General features: G+C 39.2%; 1 protein-coding gene across 2 annotated transcripts in view; it reads right to left on the bottom strand.

Moving 5' to 3' along the window:
* Nucleotides 1–14574: 14574 nt before the first annotated feature.
* LOC123504390 (chymotrypsin-like protease CTRL-1) overlaps nucleotides 14575–23033 on the bottom strand; it is a 14800-nt gene continuing 6341 nt past the window's right edge. The window contains exons 6-10 of one of the 2 annotated variants that reach the window (XM_045254844.1): nucleotides 22855–23014; nucleotides 19100–19369; nucleotides 17023–17179; nucleotides 16707–16830; nucleotides 14575–16215 (exon numbers count right to left, since the gene is read on the bottom strand). In XM_045254844.1, coding sequence (XP_045110779.1) covers nucleotides 16157–16215; nucleotides 16707–16830; nucleotides 17023–17179; nucleotides 19100–19369; nucleotides 22855–23014 — 770 coding nt within the window. In that variant the 3' untranslated portion in view covers nucleotides 14575–16156. The remainder of the gene's footprint in view (nucleotides 16216–16706; nucleotides 16831–17022; nucleotides 17180–19099; nucleotides 19370–22854; nucleotides 23015–23033) is intronic. The other variant, XM_045254845.1, reaches the window with a different exon arrangement.

The following is a 23033-nucleotide window of genomic DNA, read 5'->3' as shown; positions in this document are numbered from 1 at the left end:
AGACTATTTTGAAGAAAACAGACGTGGTTATTGATAATCACATATGAAATCATGAAATAAAGAAAAGTGCTGTGATTCCTTCTGAGTATCCAATCATTATGGCGCCTCTTTATCATTAAATGTTGGGGTCACTCTAGGGTTACTAATTATTGTGACCAAGATAATCTAAAATAAGATAAATACCATTACTATTCTGATAAAGGATAATTATTCTTGATCAGATTTCTAGAAAGACCAGTTTTGAAGATAGCAAGAGAAATGATAAGCAAAACACAAGACGAAAGCTGCAACCAACCTTTCATCTCGTACTTGGCAGAAGCGATGAATTTTACGTAAGTTTTGTTTTATTCTTTTGACGTTTGTTTTGGTATATCCACTTGTTTATTCTTAGGATTTGAACTAATTTATATATCACTATGTTACGAGAGAGAGAGAGAGAGAGAGAGAGAGAGAGAGAGAGAGAGAGAGAGAGAGAGAGAGAGAGAGAGAGAGAGAGAGAGAGAGAGAGAGAGAGAGAGAGAGAGAGAGAGAGAGAGAGAGAGAGAGAGAGAGAGAGAGATTTTTTGTTTGAATTAATTTATTACGCACAAATGCGTCAAACTAATACATTATATCTGAAGCAAGGTAATATTATAAAGTGAGCAATAAGGTAAAAACATTGAAATAATTAATATTACCAATTAACAGCCACCAAAACGTGGGCAGCGGGCAAGGAGGACATCCAGGTGATCTTCATTTGAGAGAGAGAGAGAGAGAGAGAGAGAGAGAGAGAGAGAGAGAGAGAGAGAGAGAGAGAGAGAGAGAGAGAGAGAGAGAGAGAGAGAGAGAGAGAGAGAGAGAGAGAGAGAGAGAGAGAGAGAGAGAGAGAGAGAGAGAGAGAGAGAGAGAGAGAGAGAGAGAGAGAGAGAGAGAGAGAGAGAGAGAGAGAGAGAGAGAGAGAGAGAGAGAGAGAGAGAGAGACTACGTTTTGCTTTCATATAAACATTTCTAATTTCATTGTAGTACGTAGTTTAGCTTGCATCGGTAACAGCAAAATGACTCAACAGATCGCATGCAATGGTGTGTGGAGGAAATACAGTATAAATATATCATAAATAGATTCCGCTAGACTGGTAAATAAATGTAAACCACAGAATGCATGCCATTTGTAATGTAAATGATGATACTGTCAAGCTTATGTTATTACTATTACAGATGCAATATGGTATATGCAGCGGGGAATGTATACGGCACTAGGAACACTGATGGAACCTGGTCTGGCATGATTGGAATGTTAGTTAGAGAAGTAAGTAATATGCTGACTGAGAGAGAGAGAGAGAGAGAGAGAGAGAGAGAGAGAGAGAGAGAGAGAGAGAGAGAGAGAGAGAGAGAGAGAGAGAGAGAGAGAGAGAGAGAGAGAGAGAGAGAGAGAGAGAGAGAGAGAGAGAGAGAGAGAGAGAGAGAGAGAGAGAGAGAGAGAGAGAGAGAGAGAGAGAGAGAGAGAGAGAGAGAGAGAGAGAGAGAGAGAAAGAGAGAGAGATTTAGAATGTTTTTAATTATTTTACATTTTGCGGTTGATTGTTATATTTTTGTTAATTATCTTTTTCTATTTGTTTATTTCTCTACTTTTTATGCAGGAGGCAGATATGTCGCTGGCCTTTTTCGCTCACACGCCCCTCCGGGGTCAAGTAGTGGACTACAGTATTCCCGTCTTGGTGCAATACTCAACTATCGTCGGTAAACTGGGACAGCCAGAATTAGATCCCTGGAGTTTTCACCTGCCACTGGACGTTTATGTATGGTTGAGCATCCTAATAACACTCCTACTTGTTCCTGTTGTCATGGTTCTATTGTCCTGGAGATCCTTTTCACTGTTGAGTCAGCGACGTTCCAGCTGGAGTAGGGACTTCTTCCAACTACTCCGTGTTTTGTTACAGCAAGGTGGTATAAATCAACAAAAAAATGTAATCTCTCTCTCTCTCTTTCTCATGTAATTAAATAAAATCATATACATCCAAAACATCTCCTTACTAGTAGTAAAGAAAAAAAAACACTTTTCAGACATCTCCACATCGCATGAGTCATGGCTGCGACGAGGAGTTATGGCTACTTGGTTGCTGGTAGCCTTGGTGCTGGTTAGGAGCTACGCCAGCAACCTTATGTCAGTGATGGCGGTACGCTATATCCAGCAGCCATACCAGAGCTTAAGGAATGTACTTGACGATCCTAGTGTCATTATGATCTGGCAAGCCAACTCCAGCAGAGTGCAGTACTTTCGAGTAAGTATCATTTCACGGACTTACCGGTTATTTTTGTTTTGTATTTCTGGAGCAGTACTTTTGTTGAATATGATTTCCTCTCAATTCTTGGAAACAAAATTATATATATATATATATATATATATATATATATATATATATATATATATATATATATATATATATATATATATATATATATATATATATATATATATATATATATAGCTTAAGCCAGGGGGCGTGTCGCCTTGCCTACCCAATGTTTCCACTCCAGGCGATCACGCCTCGCGAGTCTCCATGCAGGCTCCCTTCCCATGCCAACAAGAGGCATCGACTTGCAGCAGCCAAGATTTCTGTGGACGTCCCCTTGGCCTCCTCCTGATATGCAGAATCGGCTTCTGGGTAGCATGCCACATGCCCATATACTCGCAGTCGCAGTTGGCGTTGATGGACTATGCTGGTAATCGGCCTCCAATCAGTCTCACGGAGGAATCAATGATTTGGCGCAAAGTCCTACTAGCGGTACCCCATGATCCTGCGAAGGCATCTAGTACCAAAGACATCAATTCGCCTCTTCAGATCGGTATTCAGTGTCTCACAATCGTAGAGTGAAACAGGGGTAACCAGCGACTTGAAGATCCGAATCTCTGTCAGTCTGCAGAGGTACCGACAATGCCAAATACTTGTGTTGAGTGAGTCCATAACGCCGTGGGTCAGACCAATCTACTGTACAACTTCCTGGATCGAACCACTATCGTTAAGCACTACTCTACGAAGGTATGTGTAATTTTCTGAGATCTCAATGTCCTCGCCACTCGCATGGACATCCAGGAAGCCTCCATACACCTGAATCTTGGTCTTGGGCCAGGAAATATGTGGTCCCAGGGGTTTCGCCTTCTCGTGCAGTGCCTCTAGAGCTATTACCAGAACCTCCAGTGACTCAGCAAGGATTACTGTATCATCTGCAAAAACAAGTTCTGTAATCTCAGTATTGCCGACAGATGTTCCACAATTACTTTAGTCTACAAGTCTGCCTAGTACCCAGTCCATGTAAATGTTGAAAAGTGATGGAGCAAGCACGCATCCCTGCCTCACTCTCGTATTCACAGGGAAAAATCTGGACACGCCTCCTCCACACTTCACAGCACTCACAGTCCTGGAGCTGGAGGAGAGGCCAGTTAATAGACCAATAATCCTTGCCGGAATCCCATGGAGACGCAGAAGATTCCGGAGTGTCTCTCAATGCACTGAGTCAAACGCCTTCTTGAGACCGAAATAGGCTGCAAGCATCCCCTTTCGAAACTCACGTCGGCGTTCCACCAGTACGCGAAGTGCTAAGATCCGGTCAATTTTTGACTTACCTGGCATGAAACGAGACTGTTCAGATCCCTGGTGTTTAAGCAGATAACTGTGGATACGCATAAACAGAAAATGGGCAAGCACCTTGCCTGGTACACTAAGCAGTGTTATACCACAGTAGCTGTTCCAGTCCTGACGGTCCCCTTTCCCCTTCTGTCAAGGAGAATGGTACCTGAATGCCATACAGCAGTCAAGACAGTATGCAAACTACTGCTTTGAGCAGTTCCGCACTGATGTTACAGATGCCAGCTGCCTTTCCACCCCTCAATTTTGCCACAGCCTCTTTGATATCATCAATGGAGAGTTTAGTTTAGTCAATGGGTAGATGAGCAACCAGCATAGGTAAACCTGCATTTTGGAGCAGTACAGCGCTGGTCTCTGATACCAAGAACCTGCAATTCTCAACCTTCTGGATCTTGCAAGACTTAGAAGGAAAGAGCTGTTGTCGTTCCTGGTACCAGAGCCATGGGGACCAACACATAACTCGTAGTTGGCTCTCTCAGTGTCAGTGACAACATTAAAGTCACCTAAGGCAATAAGTTCATCGCGACAGGGACACTGGTCCAGTACAAAGTCAAGTTTGGCGTAGAACGTCTTCTTCTCTTCAGTTTCACACACCTCAGTAGGAGCGTATACTGCAACAACAGATATGAGGCCAAGACCATGCTTCAACCTTAGTCGCATTATATGCTCATCAACTGGAGTACCCTCTACAACGGATGGTTGCAATCTGCTGGAGACACCTATGGCTACCCCCTTAACATGGTGACCATTGCTCATGCCAGACCAATAGTAAGTCAAACCCTTGCTACTGGTCTCACCACTTCCAGGCCTTATTGTCTCAAGGAGTCCCACCATATCCACCCTTAGCCTACTGAATTCATCCGATAGATGAAACACTCGTTGATCCTCTGAGAGGCTCAGGACGTTCCAGGAGCCTACACGTTGAACCCTCCGAAGGTTTATCCCAAGAATGGTCGGACGGGCAGGCGTCACGTCTGCAACCCCACCAGCAGCTCCAAAGTTAAAAGTAGGGTGAGGGATCCTCCCGTCCCTCTCAAGAAACAGGGATCTTTGCAAGCCCCTCTAGTGCCTTTGCACCCGAGGGGCTTGCACGGTCGGAACCCTCAGGAGAACCGGATCGGGATCGTGGCTAGTCTCGTCCGCGCTTACAGCCTCGACCCTGACCTCTATTTCTAACTCTGGTAGCGGCTGTGGACTATTTTTCTGGGAGGGGTTGCAAGCCCCACCGCAACCATCTAGTTCAGCCTTGGGCAGAGACACTGGTATCCCTAAGGGTAAAAACCCTGGCTGCCCAAGAAAGGACAGAAAGGGTGGCAAAGATAGCAGAAACCGAAAGCGACTGAGCTATGTGAGGCAGAGGGCATTCACTCCTCACCGGTGACACCGATTAGTACCACTTATGTATTGGTGCTGCTACCCGTATTTGTGTGGTTCATAATACATAATGATGTGGTTCGTAAAGCAGTGTCTGCGAATCGAAGATCACAAATATTGGATACATACTCCTTGACATATTGATAGAGTCTGAATACAAGGTGGAAGAGGGATGAGAGACAACAGAGATTGTGTTTATAGAGAGAGATGGAGCCAGATTCAATGATACTCTGATAATGATGCAACGAGAGAAACTAATGCGAGAATAATATCAGGAGAGAAACTGATGTGAATTCATGGCTGCGGTGTTTATGGGAAGAAGTGGATAAAATCGAAATGGAAATAATCAATAAGCAGAGAGAAAAAAAAAGTGAATTGCAAAATTGGAGCTGGGTGGATAGTTTCTCATTATTTGATATAGATGAAGGACAGAAAGATGGGAATCAAAACCAACAAAGGGTACTTATCTGATTGATGATGAGTGTTTGGACTACAGATGTGTCTTCCTATGAGAAGAAAACCAGCTGTTTTCCAAGAGAGAGAGAGAGAGAGAGAGAGAGAGAGAGAGAGAGAGAGAGAGAGAGAGAGAGAGAGAGAGAGAGAGAGAGAGAGAGAGAGAGAGAGAGAGAGAGAGAGAGAGAGAGAGAGAGAGAGAGAGAGAGAGAGAGAGAGAGAGAGAGAGAGAGAGAGAGAGAGAGAGAGAGAGAGAGAGAGAGAGAGAGAGAGATTGTTTTATTGGTTTCTCATAAAGGCAATGGTATGACGATGCAAATAGATCCAATATACAATAGCCCTTGTCCATTGAGCTCTGAGCTCTCTATGGAATATGTGCCCTGCTGTGTTAGCACCCGCTAAATGTAAGAAAAAATTACGAACTAAATATATATAGTTGCAGCTAATATAGGACAAATACACACACACACACACACACACACTCAAACACAGACAGACAGACACACACACACACACACACACACACACACACACACACACACACACACACACACACACACGCCATTCCTATCCACACATAATTTCATACACACACACACATACATACACATATACACGCACCTATATACAAGCATATACAAACATCAATTATGTACATATACATATGCTCACATATGCTTATACACGTGTCAGTGTATTGTGAAAATTCAAACTTCTATGAAATGAAATAAACATGAACAAAAATGTAAGTGAACAGTATTGTAAGTAAAATCTTTTTCAGTTTATCACTTTCGCGACAAAAGCAAAAAAAGCAGAGGAAATAAAGCAAGACAAAGTAAATACAAATTCACATCTTTTTAATCTGCAATTCTTAGCAGATTTTTTATTCTTTTTATTGATGGTTTAAATGTATTTAAAGACTTCTTTTAACATATCTGAAAATCCTATTCCGGAATTTAGTTCCACGATAGATAATGCACTGTCGAACATGGGAGGTTTTAAGCAAAGGCATTACAAGGTCACTGAAATTCCTGGTTTATATGTTGATTGGTATAGATCGATGAAAGTCACAATCTACTGGATATACCTTTAGAGATTTTTAGACAAATGCTAGAGTTTGATAATAAACTATATCATGAATCTTGAAAAGCCCAAGCTCACGAAGGAGAGGAGCAGTGTGGTCATCTATATTTCTTCTGACTAACGAATACTTCGTTAATATATGTTTTATAAGCCCCACCCCATTATACTGAACAATATATCATATTTGGTTATACTAAAGAGCAATATATTTGAATTAAACAGTCTAGATTAGAAGATGACCTAGTTTTATAAAAGATCCCTATGAATTTTGATACATTGTTTATTACCTCCTCTATGTGTGACTTCCAGCTAATTTGTAATTTAATGTTATTCTTAAGAAGAGAGAGAGAGAGAGAGAGAGAGAGAGAGAGAGAGAGAGAGAGAGAGAGAGAGAGAGAGAGAGAGAGAGAGAGAGAGAGAGAGAGAGAGAGAGAGAGAGAGAGAGAGAGAGAGAGAGAGAGAGAGAGAGAGAGAGAGAGAGAGAGAGAGAGAGAGAGAGAGAGAGAGAGAGAGAGAGGTGTCAAAAGGGAAAAAAAACTGGTCAAGGGTAACAAAAGCGGTCAATAAAATGGCACACTGAGATGGCAGTCCCAGAACAGTGCCAGTAGAGTTAAACAAAAGAATGGGCTAAATGTCTTAAAACCTTCTTAAATGACTTCAGCTCATAAGTATATGAAAATACAGAAGCAGCCAAGATGTTCCATAGTTTACCAGAGAAAGGAATGAATGATTGAGAGTACTGGTTAACTTTTGCGTTACAAATGTGGACAAAATAACGGAGAGAGATAGAAAAGTCATATGCAGCGAGGTTGAGTAAGGATGGGAGGTATGCAATTAGCAAGATAAGATGACCGGTTGGCATGAAAATAGGAGTAGAAGATATGAAAATATGCAATATTACGATGGAAAGAAAGATGATGAAGACACTCGGAAAGAAAGATTGTAAGTGGAAATGTCTTTTAATCTACCATATTAAAGAGACCTGTATGAGTGTAAACAACCGTGCACGTGCAAATAAGGCCCCTGTACAGAGTTAAGAGTTTGGGGGTGTGGAAAATTGGCGGAGACGACTGAGAACACCTAACTTCATAGAAGTTATATATATATATATATATATATATATATATATATATATATATATATATATATATATATATATTGAAGAAAGCACCAGTACAATCACCATTTTCTATTTAAATTCTTGGTAAATCACCATTTTCTATATATATATATATGGTATATATCTATATATATATATATATATATATATATATATATATATATATATATATATATATATATATATATATATATATGTATGTGTGTGTGTGTGTGTGTGTGTGTGTGTGTGTGTGTGTGTGTGTATATGTGTGTGTGTGTGTGTGTGTGTGTGTGTGTGTGTGTGTGTGTGTGTGTGTGTGTATATATATATATATATATATATATATATATATATATATATATATATATATATATATATATATATATATATATATATATATATATATATATATATATATATATATATATATATATATATATATATATATATATATATATATATATATATATATATATATATATATATATATATATATATATATATATATATATATATATATATATATATATATATATATATATATATATATATATATATATATATATATATATATATATATATATATATATATATATATATATATATATATATATATATATATATATATATAATATCTAAGTCGGCAAAATCCGGGATATTCCGGGAAGTGGCCGAAAGGGAGGAGGCTGGTGGCATCAAGTTACAATTGCTTCATGAATTATGGAAAAGCATGGACACCTTACTTCAGAGAGGAGACCACGTTCTTGTGGCAGTGGAGATAATATCACGTATCTTGGTCAGCCGTGAATTTTCTAAACGAGGTATTTTCTATTTATAGTTACACCTGTAATAAAATATCTATTAATGTATTAATAAAAAGATAAAATAAAAAGTAATTTATTTTTGTAGGACAGTGTGATTTTTACACTGCAAAGGAACGTATCCTGCCAGTTTTCCTATCTGTGGTGGGGCAAAAAGGAAGCCCAATTGTACCCCAACTCAACAGAAGGTGTGTGTGTGTGTGTGTGTGTGTGTGTGTGTGTGTGTGTGTGTGTGTGTGTGTGTGTGTGTGTGTGTGTGTGTGTGTGTGTGTAATTCACCACGGTCATCTTCTGGTCATCCAGTCAGTCCCCATTACGGAGCGAGCTTAGAGCTCATGGACCGATCTTCGGGTAGGACTGAGACCACAACACACTTCACACACCGGGAAAGCGAGGCCACAACCCCTCGAGTTACATCCCGTACCTATTTACTGCTAGGTGAACACACCCCACACATTAAGAGGCTTGCCTAGTTGCCTCGCGCCGGGACTCGAACCCGGCCCTCTCGATTGTGAGTTGAGCGTGCTAAGCACTACACTACGCGGTGTGTGTGTGTGTGTGTGTGTGTGTGTGTGTGTGTGTGTGTGTGTGTGTGTGTGTGTGTGTGTGTGTGTGTGTGTGTGTGTGTGTGTGTGTGTGTGTCTAAACAAAAAAGAAATGACGATAATAATAAAATAATAATTATGGTTAAAATATTGTCATAAAAATAATAATAATATTAGGTCATAAAAATAATAATAATAATAATAATAATAATAATAATAATAATAATAATAATAATAATAATAATAATAATAATAATAATAATAATAATAATAATAATTATAATAATAAAAATAATAATAATGATAATAAATTGTAATGAAAAATAACAATAATGATAACAACAATAATAATAATAATAATAATAATAATAATAATAATAATAATAATAATAATAATAATAATAATAATAATAATATAATAATAATGATAATAAAATGATAATAATAATAATAATAATAATAATAATAATAATAATAATAATAATAATAATAATAATAATAATGATAATAATAATAATAAAGAAGAAGAAGAAGAAGAAGAAGAAGAAGAAGAAGAAGAAGAAGAAGAAGAAGAAGAAGATATAATAATAATAATAATAATAATAATAATAATAATAATAATAATAATAATAATAATAATAATAATAATAATAATAATAATAATAATAATAATAATAATAATAATAATAATAATGATAATAATAATAATAATAATAATAATAATAATAATAATAATAATAATAATAATAATAATAATAATAATAAAAATGAATAATAATATAACTAATAATAATAATATAAATAACAATAATATTTGCAATAAAATTAATATAAAAATTTCAACACATGGAAATTATTTTTTTTGTAATTATTATTTTCCTATAGTTACTGTTATTATTTAGTATTTTACTTTCCCACAGAATTTTGGCGATCCAGGAAGCATGGTTGTATGATTTATGGGTAGAGGATAATATAAATAATTCCACTGCCTGTGTTCAAACTCCTTTGCGGATCACAAATAGCTCCTCGCTCTCACTACAACATTTGTGGGTATGTTTTGGAAATATGCTTTCATTTATATGTCACCTCTAACAGTATAAAACAATATATTTGTTTTACTTCTCTGAAGTTTGTCAATAAAACAGAATTTCCAGAACCTAACAGCAGGTACATAATGGAGTTCCTCTTGTCACGGTCACTAAATATCACTTTGATTTTACAACAGAAAATAAACTCAATGAATCTCATGAAGCATTTTAAATAGTGCGTGGGCCTCGGACGCTAAGGATGTTCTTATCATATATAAACACTAACAGATGTAAATCTGATCAGGAACCCTTATATTCACCCATTTTATTTATCAATCTAATCGACTCTTTCACGTAAAATTTCAATAGTAAGCATGATGTCGGTGATAATTTCTTCAGCCCTATTCATGTATAAATCACTGTCGTTCCTAAAATCGTTCTTGAAATACTACACATTGGTAGTACATCCCATGCATTACTGCGGGAGATAAAGGAAAGTTGTGTAGAGCTTTGTCTTCCTTTTATTAGGCAAGTTCTTTGTAGGCCTAAGTCACTGATATATTTATTCTTTGAATACACCGCCGGCACTCCTCTGGTTTCCTGATTGGTCGCAGAATAAATAAAACCACCAATTCAATTTCGCGCACAGTATCTCATAACACTTTCATAAATAACTTGGCGATCAAATTAATGACACTTATTCCAATGTATGCAGTTTTCTGGATCTTTTTCCACTCTCAAAACCCATCACTAGTTTCGTGTTCACAGCATATTGTACATATACCTTGTTAATGAATTAATCTTTTCTCAAAGATGTCAACCTCTCACTTAGAGTGTTGGTATGTGAACTGATTTAAATAATACATTAAAATCCATACACAATTTCAAACATTCTGGTATTGGTAAAAATTTACATTTCCTTCTAATACCAAATATATCTGTTTGTCTAATTAACCTATTTCAAGAAGAACAAATTTTGGCCTTCTGTTACGGATTCCACCACCAGCTAAACCAAAGCAATTTTCATGTAACAAAGCTTGAACCTAAACCTAACTTAATCTATATCTAACCTAACTCTGTTTTTTGGAAGATGTGTTGATTTTCAAAACTATAAAGATAAGTTATTAAAAGCCTGGCGAAATTAGAAAAGTGACTACAGTGCCACCAAATGCAGCCGTTTCATGAGTTACTGACAAGGATTTACAGTATAGATTAGTTAATCCTAGTATCTGAAAATCTTTATGTTACTAATGTTTGAACTGAAACTAACTCCCATATTCTTGCAGGGTGTGATGGCAGTGTTTGCAGGCGGCCATATTGTGGGATTTCTCGTTCTTATCTGGGAGATGAAAAGTAAAGCGTACACACACACACACACACACACACACACACACACACACACACACACACACACACACACACACACACACACACACACACACACACACACACACACACACACACACACACACACACACACACACACACACACACACACACACACACACACACACACACACACACACACACACACACACACACACACACACACACACACACACACACACACACACACACACACACACACACACACACACACACACACACACACACACACACACACACACACACGGTAGCTCAGTGGTTAGAGCGCTGGCTTCACAAGCCAAAGGACCGGGGTTCGATTCCCCGGCCGGGTGGAGATATTTGGGTGTGTCTCCTTTCACGTGTAGCCCTGTTCACCTAGCAGTGAGTAGGTACGGGATGTAAATCGAGGAGTTGTGACCTTGTTGTCCCGGTGTGTGGTGTGTGCCTGGTCTCAGGCCTATCCGAAGATCGGAAATAATGAGCTCTGAGCTCGTTCCGTAGGATAACGTCTGGCTGTCTCGTCAGAGACTGCAGCAGATCAAACAGTGAAACACACACACACACACACACATATATATATATATATATATATATATATATATATATATATATATATATATATATATATATATATATATATATATATATATATATATATATATATATATATATATATATATATATATATATATATATATATATATATATATATATATATATAAAATGAAACATGGAAGGACTAATGTAGATGTTTACATGAATATTAACGTTGTTTTAAGACTATAAATTACAAACCTACTAGAACGACATGTTGTGAGGAGACAGACGGGCAACCAGTGTGTTGTAGTGATTGAACTCTCCTACCACAGGCCTGGCAGAGCTCTGAGCACCGTCACCACTGTAAAGAGACAGCGGCTACCCTGCTAAATTCTTTCAGTGATTCAGACCTGGATCATGATTTAAAACCAGTTCACGCAGTCCTTACCAGTGTGTATGACAGACATTACATATTTTGAAACGCATCTTGTATCAAACCATTTTTCATCTGTCCTTGTAAATGACTGGTGGTGATGACACTGGTGAAGTGAAAATTAAATAGGTTGAATTGATTTGACTTGATCAATTTATTCCCCACTGTGCTAAACAACACTAAAAGGATGAAACAATATGCTCATGGGTATTACCCAATATTCTATGACAGCACACACACACACACACACACACACACACACACACACACACACACACACACACACACACATGCCCGGTAGCTCAGTGGTTAGAGGGCTGGCTTCACAAGCTAGAGGACCGGAGGTCGATTCCCCGGCCTGGTGGAGATATTTGGGTGTGTCTCCTTTCACGTGTAGCCCCTGTTCACCTAGCAGTGAGTAGGTACGGGATGTAAATCGAGGAGTTGTGACCTTGTTGTCCCGGTGTGTGGTGTGTGCCTGGTCTCAGGCCTATCCGAAGATCGGAAATAATGAGCTCTGAGCTCGTTCCGTAGGGTAACGTCTGGCTGTCTCGTCAGAGACTGCAGCAGATCAAACAGTGAAACGCATACACACACACATACACCACACACACACACACACACACACACACACACACTATATCCTACCCATCACTGCTCTAATCTCGATCATGTCATGGTACAATGTCCCTTTATTTTTCGCTGTATTACGGTAAGGAAATTCAGGGTCATACAGGTGTTTTCAGCATCAACATGTGATAAGTATTATTGAAACGCTAAAATTACCAGTCGCTAACAACACGAATATAAAATAAGTGCGTTTTTACTTTGAATTACAAAAATTTGTGTAGTAAGTACAACGTAACCTGATTCCCGTTATAAGCAACAACTTTTTTTTTATGGAGACGGTAATCTGCCAAAGGCAACAAAAAGAAAAAAAATAGATCCACTTGATTGCCAGTTCCCAAAAAGATTAAAGGAATCATGAAACCTCCTTCTTAAAAGAAGTCAAGCTGAAGAAAGATGGAAATATAGAAGCAGGCAGGGCGTTCAGAGTTTACCAGAGAAATGTATGAATAAGTGAGAGTAGTGGTTAACTCTTGAATTAAAGAGTTCAATAGAATAGGGTGAGAGAAAGAAGAAAGCCTTGTGCAGCGAGGTAGTAGGAGGAGGGGAGGTATGTAGTCAGCAAGATCAGAAGAGCAGTTAGCATGAAAATAGCGGCAAAAAATAAGAAAGGATCAGTCAGAGGAAGAGAGTTCATGAGACGAAAAGTTTTTCATTCCAACCTATCTAATAAAACTCGGTGAGTGGAAGCCTTCCAAACATGCGAAGAGTACTCCATACAAGGACGGATAAGGCCCTTGTACAGAGTTAGCAGATGGAGAGAAGGAGACATCTCAGAACGCCTAATTTCATAGAAGCTGTTTTAGCAAGAGATGAGATGTGAAGTTTACAGTTTAAATTATGAGTAAAGGACAGACCGAAGATATTCATTGTAGAAGATGGGGACAACTGGGTATTATTGAAGAAAAGGGAATAATTGTCTGAAAGGATGTGTCGAGTTGGTAGATGGAGGAATTGAGTTTTTAAGGCATTGAACATTAATAAGTTTTCTCTGCGCAATAAGAAATCTTAGAAGTCATGCGTTCTGTGTGTGATCTGTTGACTTCTTGAAAAGACGTGGAAAGATATAGAGTGTAATCATCAGCGCAGTATAGGGCGAAAAGTTTGGTAAAGATCATTAATGAATAATGAGAGAGTTGGTAAGAGTGCAGAATCCTGAGGAACACTACTGTTAATAGATTTAGGAGAAGAACAGTGGCCGTCTACCACAGCGGCAATAGAACGGTCGGAAAGGATACATGAGATAAAGTTGCAGAAGGAAGGATAGACACCGTAGGAGGGCAGTTTCAAAATCAAATCTTTGTGCCGGACTCTACCAAAAGCTTTAGATATGTCTAACGCAACAGAAAAATGTTCACCGAAATCTCTAAAAGAGAATGACAAAGTAAGGAAAAGTAAGGAAAGTCAGAAGATGACCAGTAGAACTGCGTTGATGGAAGCCATACTGGTGATCAGATAGAACAGTGGTTCCCAAACTTTTTCGGCTTGTTACCCAATTTAACATGCCACATAAAGCTTGTTACCCCTTTCACAAAATGTTGTTATTATTGATATATATGGCTAAATTAAAACACTCGAGATATTTTCTTTTATTTATTGTATTTGAACATTGTGCATCTCTAATGACTATTACCAAAGATGTCAAGAACATCAGTGGGATGGATGGAGTTGCATACTTGAAGCTAGTTTAGGAATTCTTGGCTTCGTGGTTGAAAGTGCCAGCCTGGCATCGTTTGCAACATTGAAGCGAGTCCTCTTTTTTGTTTTCACACCCAGCACAGTTGAGAACCCCTTCTCGCACAGATACGTTGTTGAGAATGATACCAACAAATGCAAGGCTCTCTTGGACAGAGTTGGCGAGTCAGCTAGTCGTGAAATCCAAAAGGAATCTGCATTTTGGTTTTGGAATTCGATTTTCAAGGCTTCATTGGCTCGCATTGTAATCCACTCCTCCTTTGCAGGGAAATCATCATCATGAATGGCATCATCAGGTACAGAGAAGGGATGAATGATCCAATGAAGAGTGGAGGTTTACTTTACAACTTTATATACTAAGACAAAGTTAACAATAATCCTAATACCGGGTACCGCATTGTTTTCTTGATTTTCAGAATTCATAACTTTTTACTGTCACCCCTCCATTACCCCCCGAAAATGGTTGAATTACCCCCAGGGGGTAATTTACCCCCAGTTTGGGAACCACTGAGATAGAAGATTGTGAAGTGACAGATGTTTGAGAATCTTCCTATTGAAGTAAGATTAAAAGAAAAAAAAAAACTAAGACAAACAAGAGATTAAAGCTATAGGACGGTAGTTTGAGAGATTAGAATGGCCACCCTGTTTAGGAATAGGCTTAATGTAGGCAAACGTCAGCATGAAGAAGTCGATAGTCATAGCTGAAAGAGCGTGGGTACGAGATCAAATCAAGTCGTTGCCCACACAGATGCAACATCCAACTTTGGAACGAAAATGAGAATACAGAAAGTAGGAGGGAACAGTAAAAGTGCTACTGTCAGTTGCCTCAGACAGCTGTGCTTCGGTGAGGAAAAGAAGGTGAGGTTTAATAAAGGAGAGGTAGTGTTCTACAGAATGAAGATTAGATCTAAGACCGCGAATATTACAGTAGTTAATGAAGAAAATTTTGAGGGAGGTGTCATGACATTTTAGGTCGTAAAGGAGAAAGCAGTCCGACCTGTGGATAGTCATGGTCCCCTCCCTAAAAAGGAACTCAGAGGCTGGGTTGGGAGTCCCATTTTTTTTTCAAGTGAAGATTGTGTGTTTAGTAAGTGCCCATAGCTTTGTGTTAGGAGGAGAGTTGTCTGTAGAGGGCAGGCTGTGATTGTTGTTCCCTTGATTTGTGAAACAGAAAGAGAAACGTTAAGCGAAATTACAACTAGCTTTGATAATGAGTTCACAGCATCCCATGAACTGATTCAGACCAGAACTGTTCAGGCTAGAACTGGTCCAGAACAGAGCTAGTGTTATTAGATCTCATTGGGAGTAAATTATCGTCTATAGACTTTTCTCTCGTAATATAAAAATTGCAAATTGTGAGTAGTTAGAAATAAACGTTAAATGACTTTAGTTTTATCTTTGACATATCAACTGCTTTCGGGTTCGATTAAAAGTCTGTAATAAGAAAAAAAAAGTCATGTGGCGGCTTCAGGCAGGCGGGCAAGTCCGAGGGCGGCCAATTTTGGAGGAGATCCATGGCAGGTAATCTGGCGAGAAGGACTCTTATTAATCGACCTAACACGAGAAAACATTAAAGTCTCATTTATTTCGTAAATGCACACTCGTGCACACACACACACACACACACACACACACACACACACACACACACCGCGTAGTGTAGTGGTTAGCACGCTCGACTCACAATCGAGAGGGCCGAGTTCGAGTCCCGGTAAGCGGCGGGGCTAATGGGCAAGCCTCTTAATGTGTGGTCCCTGTTCGCCTAGCAGTAAATAGGTATATACGGGATGTAACTCGAGGGGTTGTGGCCTCGCTTTCCCGGTGTGTGTTGTGTGTTGATGCGGTCTCAGTGCTACCCGAAGAACGGTCTATGAGCTCTGAGCTCGCTCCGCAATGGGGAAAACTGGCTGGGTGACCAGCAGGCGACCGAGCTGAATTACACACACACACACACACACACACACACACACACACACACACACACACACACACACACACACAAGCGGGAGATACTCACTATCAACCCTTGTGTAGACGCCAGACACATCTGGTTGAGCACAAACCGTAGGGCCGAAGGAGACAATACCAATAATTTCCCAGTGGCCGTTCACCTCTGTCATAAGCGGCCCGCCGCTGTCATCCTAAGTATCATAGAAAAAGTTTGCTGACAGCCTGGTGTAGGAGTTACAACACTTAAAAGTAAGAACAGCCTTTGAGTAACTGGAATTATGCCCTTATCAGACATCTCTCACTGACTATTAGGAAGTTTGCTGACGGAAATAGCGACTCAGTGAAAATGATTCCTAGGTGACTAAATAGGGAAGCTGACTCACGAAGCAGGAGTCCTTGTTGTTGTCTGCGGCACAAATCATGTTCTCGGTGATGACGCCCTCTTCATACTGCTGGCGACACTTTTCAAGGGGCACTGGCAGCAGCTCCACCACCTGCAGTACATCAGCTTGCTCTCCTGCCGCACTGGTAAACCCCCATCTGTCGGCGACACACACACACACACACACACACACACACACACACACACACACAAATACTATCATTATTGTTATCATTATTATTATAAAAAATCATTACTGCTAAGTATACAATCATAAGCAGCAGCATTCCCCACCTCTCTCTCTCTCTCTCTCTCTCTCTCTCTCTCTCACACACACACACACACACACACACACACACACACACACACACACACACACACACACACACACACACACACACACACACACACACACACACACATATTACTATTCTTAATAATAAGCGCCTGAGCGGTGGGGTAAGCCATGATCTCTTTCTCTTCCTCTTCTAGGGCATGCTTTTGGAGAGGGCAAAGTCAATCAACGGAAGAGCAAACTTAGTGGCCTTCAGCTCAGTGCAGAAGAGAAGAAGCCTCCACAACCTTCTAGGCCAGAGTTTGCGCCACATTCCCATGCCGCAATTCGGACATTCAGAAGGGTGGGATCCCTCCCACCCAGAGAGCTGATGCATCAGCTTGCATTTTTATGTAAGTGAGAAGGACTGGCCAAGAGCAATAAAAAATATAAAATAAGCTGCCCAACAGTGCCCATTCACTCGTCTGTCTCCTTACAGAGCCCATAGTTAACCAAAGAACAGGGGAATATTTCTTAAAATATCCCTCTTGAATGAAGTCAATACCAGAGAAAGTTATGGAAGACTGAGAGTGCTGGTTAACTCGTGCATTAGGGAGTTGGGCAGCATAAGGGTACGCTTGTGCAGCGAAACAGCAAGAAGAGGGGAGACATGTTCTGCATGCAAGGTCTGATAAGGCCCTTATATAGTGAGCAGTTGGAGGGGCAAGAAAAACTGGCGGAGACGCTGCAGAACGCCTAACTTCATAGAAGCTGTTTTAGCGACAAATGAAATGTGAAGTTTCTAGTTAAGATTATGAGTAAAGAACAGACCGAGGTTATTCACTGTGGAAGAGGGAGACAGATGAGTTTAATCTAAGAAGAGGGAATAGTTGTCTGGAAGGTTGTGTCAAAGGACAGACAGGATATAAAGCGTGGAAGAGGGAAACAGTTGAATGTCATCGAAGAAGAGGTGATAGTTGTCCGGAAGATTGTGTCGAGTTCATAAATGAAGGAATTGAGTTTTTGAGGCATTGAACACTACTAAGCTTTCTCTGCCCCAATCAGAAATCTTAGAATGATCAGAAGTCAGGTCTATTGATCTTCCTAATGGCATGCCACACCCCTCCTGAGGCTTCGCTGCACAAAGCTTTCTTCTTCCTCTCACCTCTATTCTGTCCATCTCTCTAACAGAAATGTTAACCAGTACTCTCAATCATTCATAACTTTCTCTGGTAAACTCTACAACTCCCTGCCTGCTTCTGTATTTCCATTTTCCTATAATCTCTTTACTTTTAAGATTGAGGTCTAAAAATATTTGACCCAGAGTTTTAGCTAACTCTACTAACCTAACTGGCAATCAAATGGGCCTCTTTTGTTATTTTTTTTTCGTTGCCCTTGGCCAGCCTCCCCTCTTCCATAAAGAAAGAAGAAGAAAGACCGACAAAAGCACAGATGAGCCACTTGTAACTCCTGTGGGGCTTTATGCCCCATGAAGTATCTAGTTTGCGAACCATATTCTCCTGAAGAAGCCGCAAAGTTAAACTAATTAGGAGTAAAGTTTTCGCTTACCGGCTAGTATTTTTTTTCACCTCCTTACATACTATAATGATAATAATTATTATCATCATCAGAAACACTTACTGTTATGTATGTTTAATAAAAAATAGCCACACTCCTTTCCCTCATCACGACCAATACACTGATCTTTCTCTTTCACTGTTTTAGCGAAAGTACACTGATAAGAATTTTGTTCCAGTCTCTCTTTACTTTCTTACAAGATACCTGATGTAAAGAAGGCGCTTACCCAATGGTCGTGACTCGCGAGGCAGTGTCCGTGCTGTTGGCCGAGGGAGGGCAGATGGGAGCGATGTTTGGAGTCCTCGCAAGGTTAACAGGAGTGGCGAGTTCCAGAAGCCCGATATCGTTGTTTTTGTTGTCCGCGGAGCCGTCGTAGCCCTCGTGGGGAATGGCTCGCGTTGTTTGCACCACTTGAGTGAAGGGGGTCTCGTCCAGAACGCTGCGCTGGTGTTCCCCGAGGACCACCGCGGGCAGGGCGTGGTTGGGTAGCACAGTCCTGACATTCACTGAGAGGATTTAGCAGAGGAACTTTCTTTTCTGAAGTCTTAATTGAATCACTTCAGCGTGGAAAGACGGTTAAACAGAAATACATATTGTATTAATGTTAAAACATACTCAAGTGGAATCTTGACTACTTACTGCCTACTTGTACCTTGTTAACTGAATGAATAAACGAATAATGCTGTCATAACAAAATAAACAAGTAACCATTTATATTATAATTCCTTTTTTTAATTCTATATAAATCTTACCCATATAGTACATACATAATGGAGAAACATGGAACAGGTCTTGGCCAGTGGATGTGACATGCCGCGTTATTGTGTTCATAGAGACTATCAATAATATATATATATATATATATATATATATATATATATATATATATATATATATATATATATATATATATATATATATATATATATATATATATGCAAGGACCTGAAAAAGGGCAACAACAAAAAAAAAGGCCCCTTGATTGCCAGTTTCTTTAAAGATAATAGAGTTAGCCAAAAGTCTGGGACAAATGTCTTGAAACCTCCCTCTTAAAAGAAATCAAGTTGTACGAAGATAGAAATAGAAAAGCAGGTAGAGTTCTAGAGTTTACCAGAGAAATATTTGAGTGATTGAGAGTATTGATTAACTCTTGTATTATAGACTTGGAAAAATTAAAGGTGAGAGAAAGAAGAAAGCCTTGTGCAGCGAGGTCGCAGGAGGAGGGGAGGCATGCAGTTTGGAAGATCAAAAGAGCAGTTAGCAGGAAAATAATAATAAAAGATAGCAAAAGAGATGCAACATTCCGTCGGTGAGAAAGAGGCTGAAGACAGACAGTCCGAGGAGGGAACTCGATGACACGAAAATCTTTATATTAAAACCATATCTAACAAAACTGTGTGAGTGAATCCAGCAAACATGTGAAGAGAACTCCAAACAAAGTACAGAGTAAGCAGTTGGAAGGGCGAGAAAAAATGGCAGTCACGTCTCAGAACGCCTAACTTCATAGAAGCTGTTTTAGCAAGAGATGAGATGAGCAATTTCCAGTTTGAATAATAAGTAAAGGACAGACCGAGGATATTCGGTGTAGAAGATGGGGACAGCTGAGTGTCACTGAAGAAGTTGTCTGGAAGGTTGTGTCCAGTTGATAGATGGAGGAATTGAGTTTTTGAGGCATTGAACACTACTAAGTTTTCTTTGCCCCAATCAGAAATCTTAGAAAGATTTGAAAGCAGGCGTGATCTATTGACTTCCTGAAGGGTTGGTCGTCTATGAAAGGACGTGGAAAGATGTAGGGTGGTATCATCAGCGTAGGAGTGGATAGGGCAAGAAGTTTGGTTAAGAAGATCATTAATGAATAATAGAAAGAGAGTGGGTGACAGGAGAGAACCCTGAAGAACACCACTGTTAATAGATTTAGGAGAAGAACAGTGACCGTCTACCACGGCTGCAATAGAACGGTCGGAAAGGAAACTTGAGATAAAGTTGCAGAGAGAAGGATAGAAACCGTAGGAGGGCAGTTTGAAATCAAAGCTTTGTGCCAGACTCTATCAAAAGCTTTTGATATGTCTAACGCAACAACAAAAGTTTCACCGAAATCTCTAAAAGAGGATGACCAAGACTCAGTAAGGAAAGCCAGAAGATCACCAGTAGAGCGACCTTGACGGAAGCCATACTGGCGATCAGATAGAAGATTGTGAAGTGACAGATGTTTAAAAATCTTATTGAGGATAGACTGGAAAACTTTAGACAAGCAAGACATTAAAGCTATACGGGGGAAGTTTGAGGATTAGAACTGGCACCCTTTCCTAGGAACGGGTTGAATTTTCCAGCATGAAGGAAAGGTAGAAGTCGATAGGCATAGTTGAAAGAGTTTGGCCAGGCAAGGAGCAATAACGGAAGGACAGTTTTTGAGAACAATAGGAGGGACCTCATCTGGTCCATAAGCCTTCTGAGAGTTTAGGCCAAAGAGGGCATATAAAACATCATTACGAAGAATTTCAATTGTAGGCATGAAATAGTCAGAGAGAAGAGGAGAGGGAGGGACAAGCCCAGAATCATCCAAGGCTGAGTTATTAACAAAGGTTTGAGAGAAGAGTTCAGCTTTAGAGACAGATGAGATGGCAGTGGTGCCATCAGAATGAATTAAAGGAGGAAAAGATGAAGAAGCAAAGTTATTGGAGATGTTTTTGGTTAAATGTCTGACGTCTATAGGGGAGTTGGACTTTGAAAGATCTTGACATTTTCTATTTATGAAAGAGTGTTTGGAAGTTAAAGAAACGACTTGGCATGATAGCGGGCAGAAATATAAAGTGCCTGAGATTAAGGTGATGGAAAGCTTAATTAGTTTGTGTGGGCAACCTCTCTATCAAATATAGCACGAGAATAGGTTGTCTTAAACAAAGGTTTAGAAGGTTTAGATTGAGAAGAGTGAGAAATGCCAGACACTATCACCTCGTTAATGCGTTCAGCACATAGAGATGGGTCTCTGACACGGAAACAGTAATCATTTCAAGGAAAATCAGCATAATACCTCCTCAGGTCCCCTCAACTGACAGAGACAAAACGCCAGAGGCATATACGCTTTGGGGCATCCTAAGGAGGGATTTGAGAAACAACAGAGAAACCAGCAGAAACCTTAAAATTTATCTTGCTACATTATCAACATTTTGTCTTTCCAAAGAAGGCACCATCAGGATCTAAAAGTATAAAGGCGAGCTTAATATACCAAAATAACTAAAACGTCTTACCCAGACATTAAAAAGAAAGTAATTAAAAGAATAAAAAAAAAAAAACACATTTGAACAGTTTCTAAAGTAAAACAATAAAAGGAAAAAAAAAACATAGTACAATAATGCACAGACTAAGTAAAACAAAAGAAAAAAATTACACAAACAAAGCAGGCAAGGAATAGAAGAACACAGTAATCAAATACAAGAGAGAAACCTGTGTGTGTGTGTGTGTGTGTGTGTGTGTGTGTGTGTGTGTGTGTGTGTGTGTGTGTGTGTGTGTGCACTGCGAGGTGGAGAGAAGGAATGGCTATATAGGTTAAAGGCAAAGTAAGAGAAAAAAACTAGGAGGAAAAGAAACAAAGCTCCGAAACCTAATGTAAGGTGTCTGGATAAGACTGTTTGCTATATTGGTATATTAAGCTCACCTTTATACTCTTAGATCCTGATGATGCCTTCTTTGGAAAGATGAAACGCTGATAATAAAGCAAGTGAATGTTGTAGGTTTCTATATATATATATATATATATATATATATATATATATATATATATATATATATATATATATATATATATATATATATATATATATATATATATATATATATATATATATATATATATATATATATATATATATATATATATATTCTTTTCTTTCCATTGGAACATCCAAATTAATTTTTTCGAATTCTTCCACCTGAACTTGTTTAACTCGTGTTGTTACGAGTACATATGTTCTAGACACTCACGAGTCAATGCAGTGCGCGGCGGTGAGCACGAAGCGGTCGTTGATAAGCGCCCCGCCACAGAACCCTCCGGGAAGTAGGACCAGCGCCATCCACGGCCATTCATGTAGGTTGGCATTCTCCCCCCCCACGATACGAAGGTTGGTGCCACGCCGACCACACCCTGCCTCACATCCAACTTT

The sequence above is a fragment of the Portunus trituberculatus genome, chromosome 16, assembly GCF_017591435.1.
Source record: "Portunus trituberculatus isolate SZX2019 chromosome 16, ASM1759143v1, whole genome shotgun sequence".
Taxonomy (NCBI): domain Eukaryota; kingdom Metazoa; phylum Arthropoda; class Malacostraca; order Decapoda; family Portunidae; genus Portunus; species Portunus trituberculatus.
Note: the sequence above shows the minus strand (reverse complement) of the source record. Positions and strands in the feature narration are given on the sequence as shown.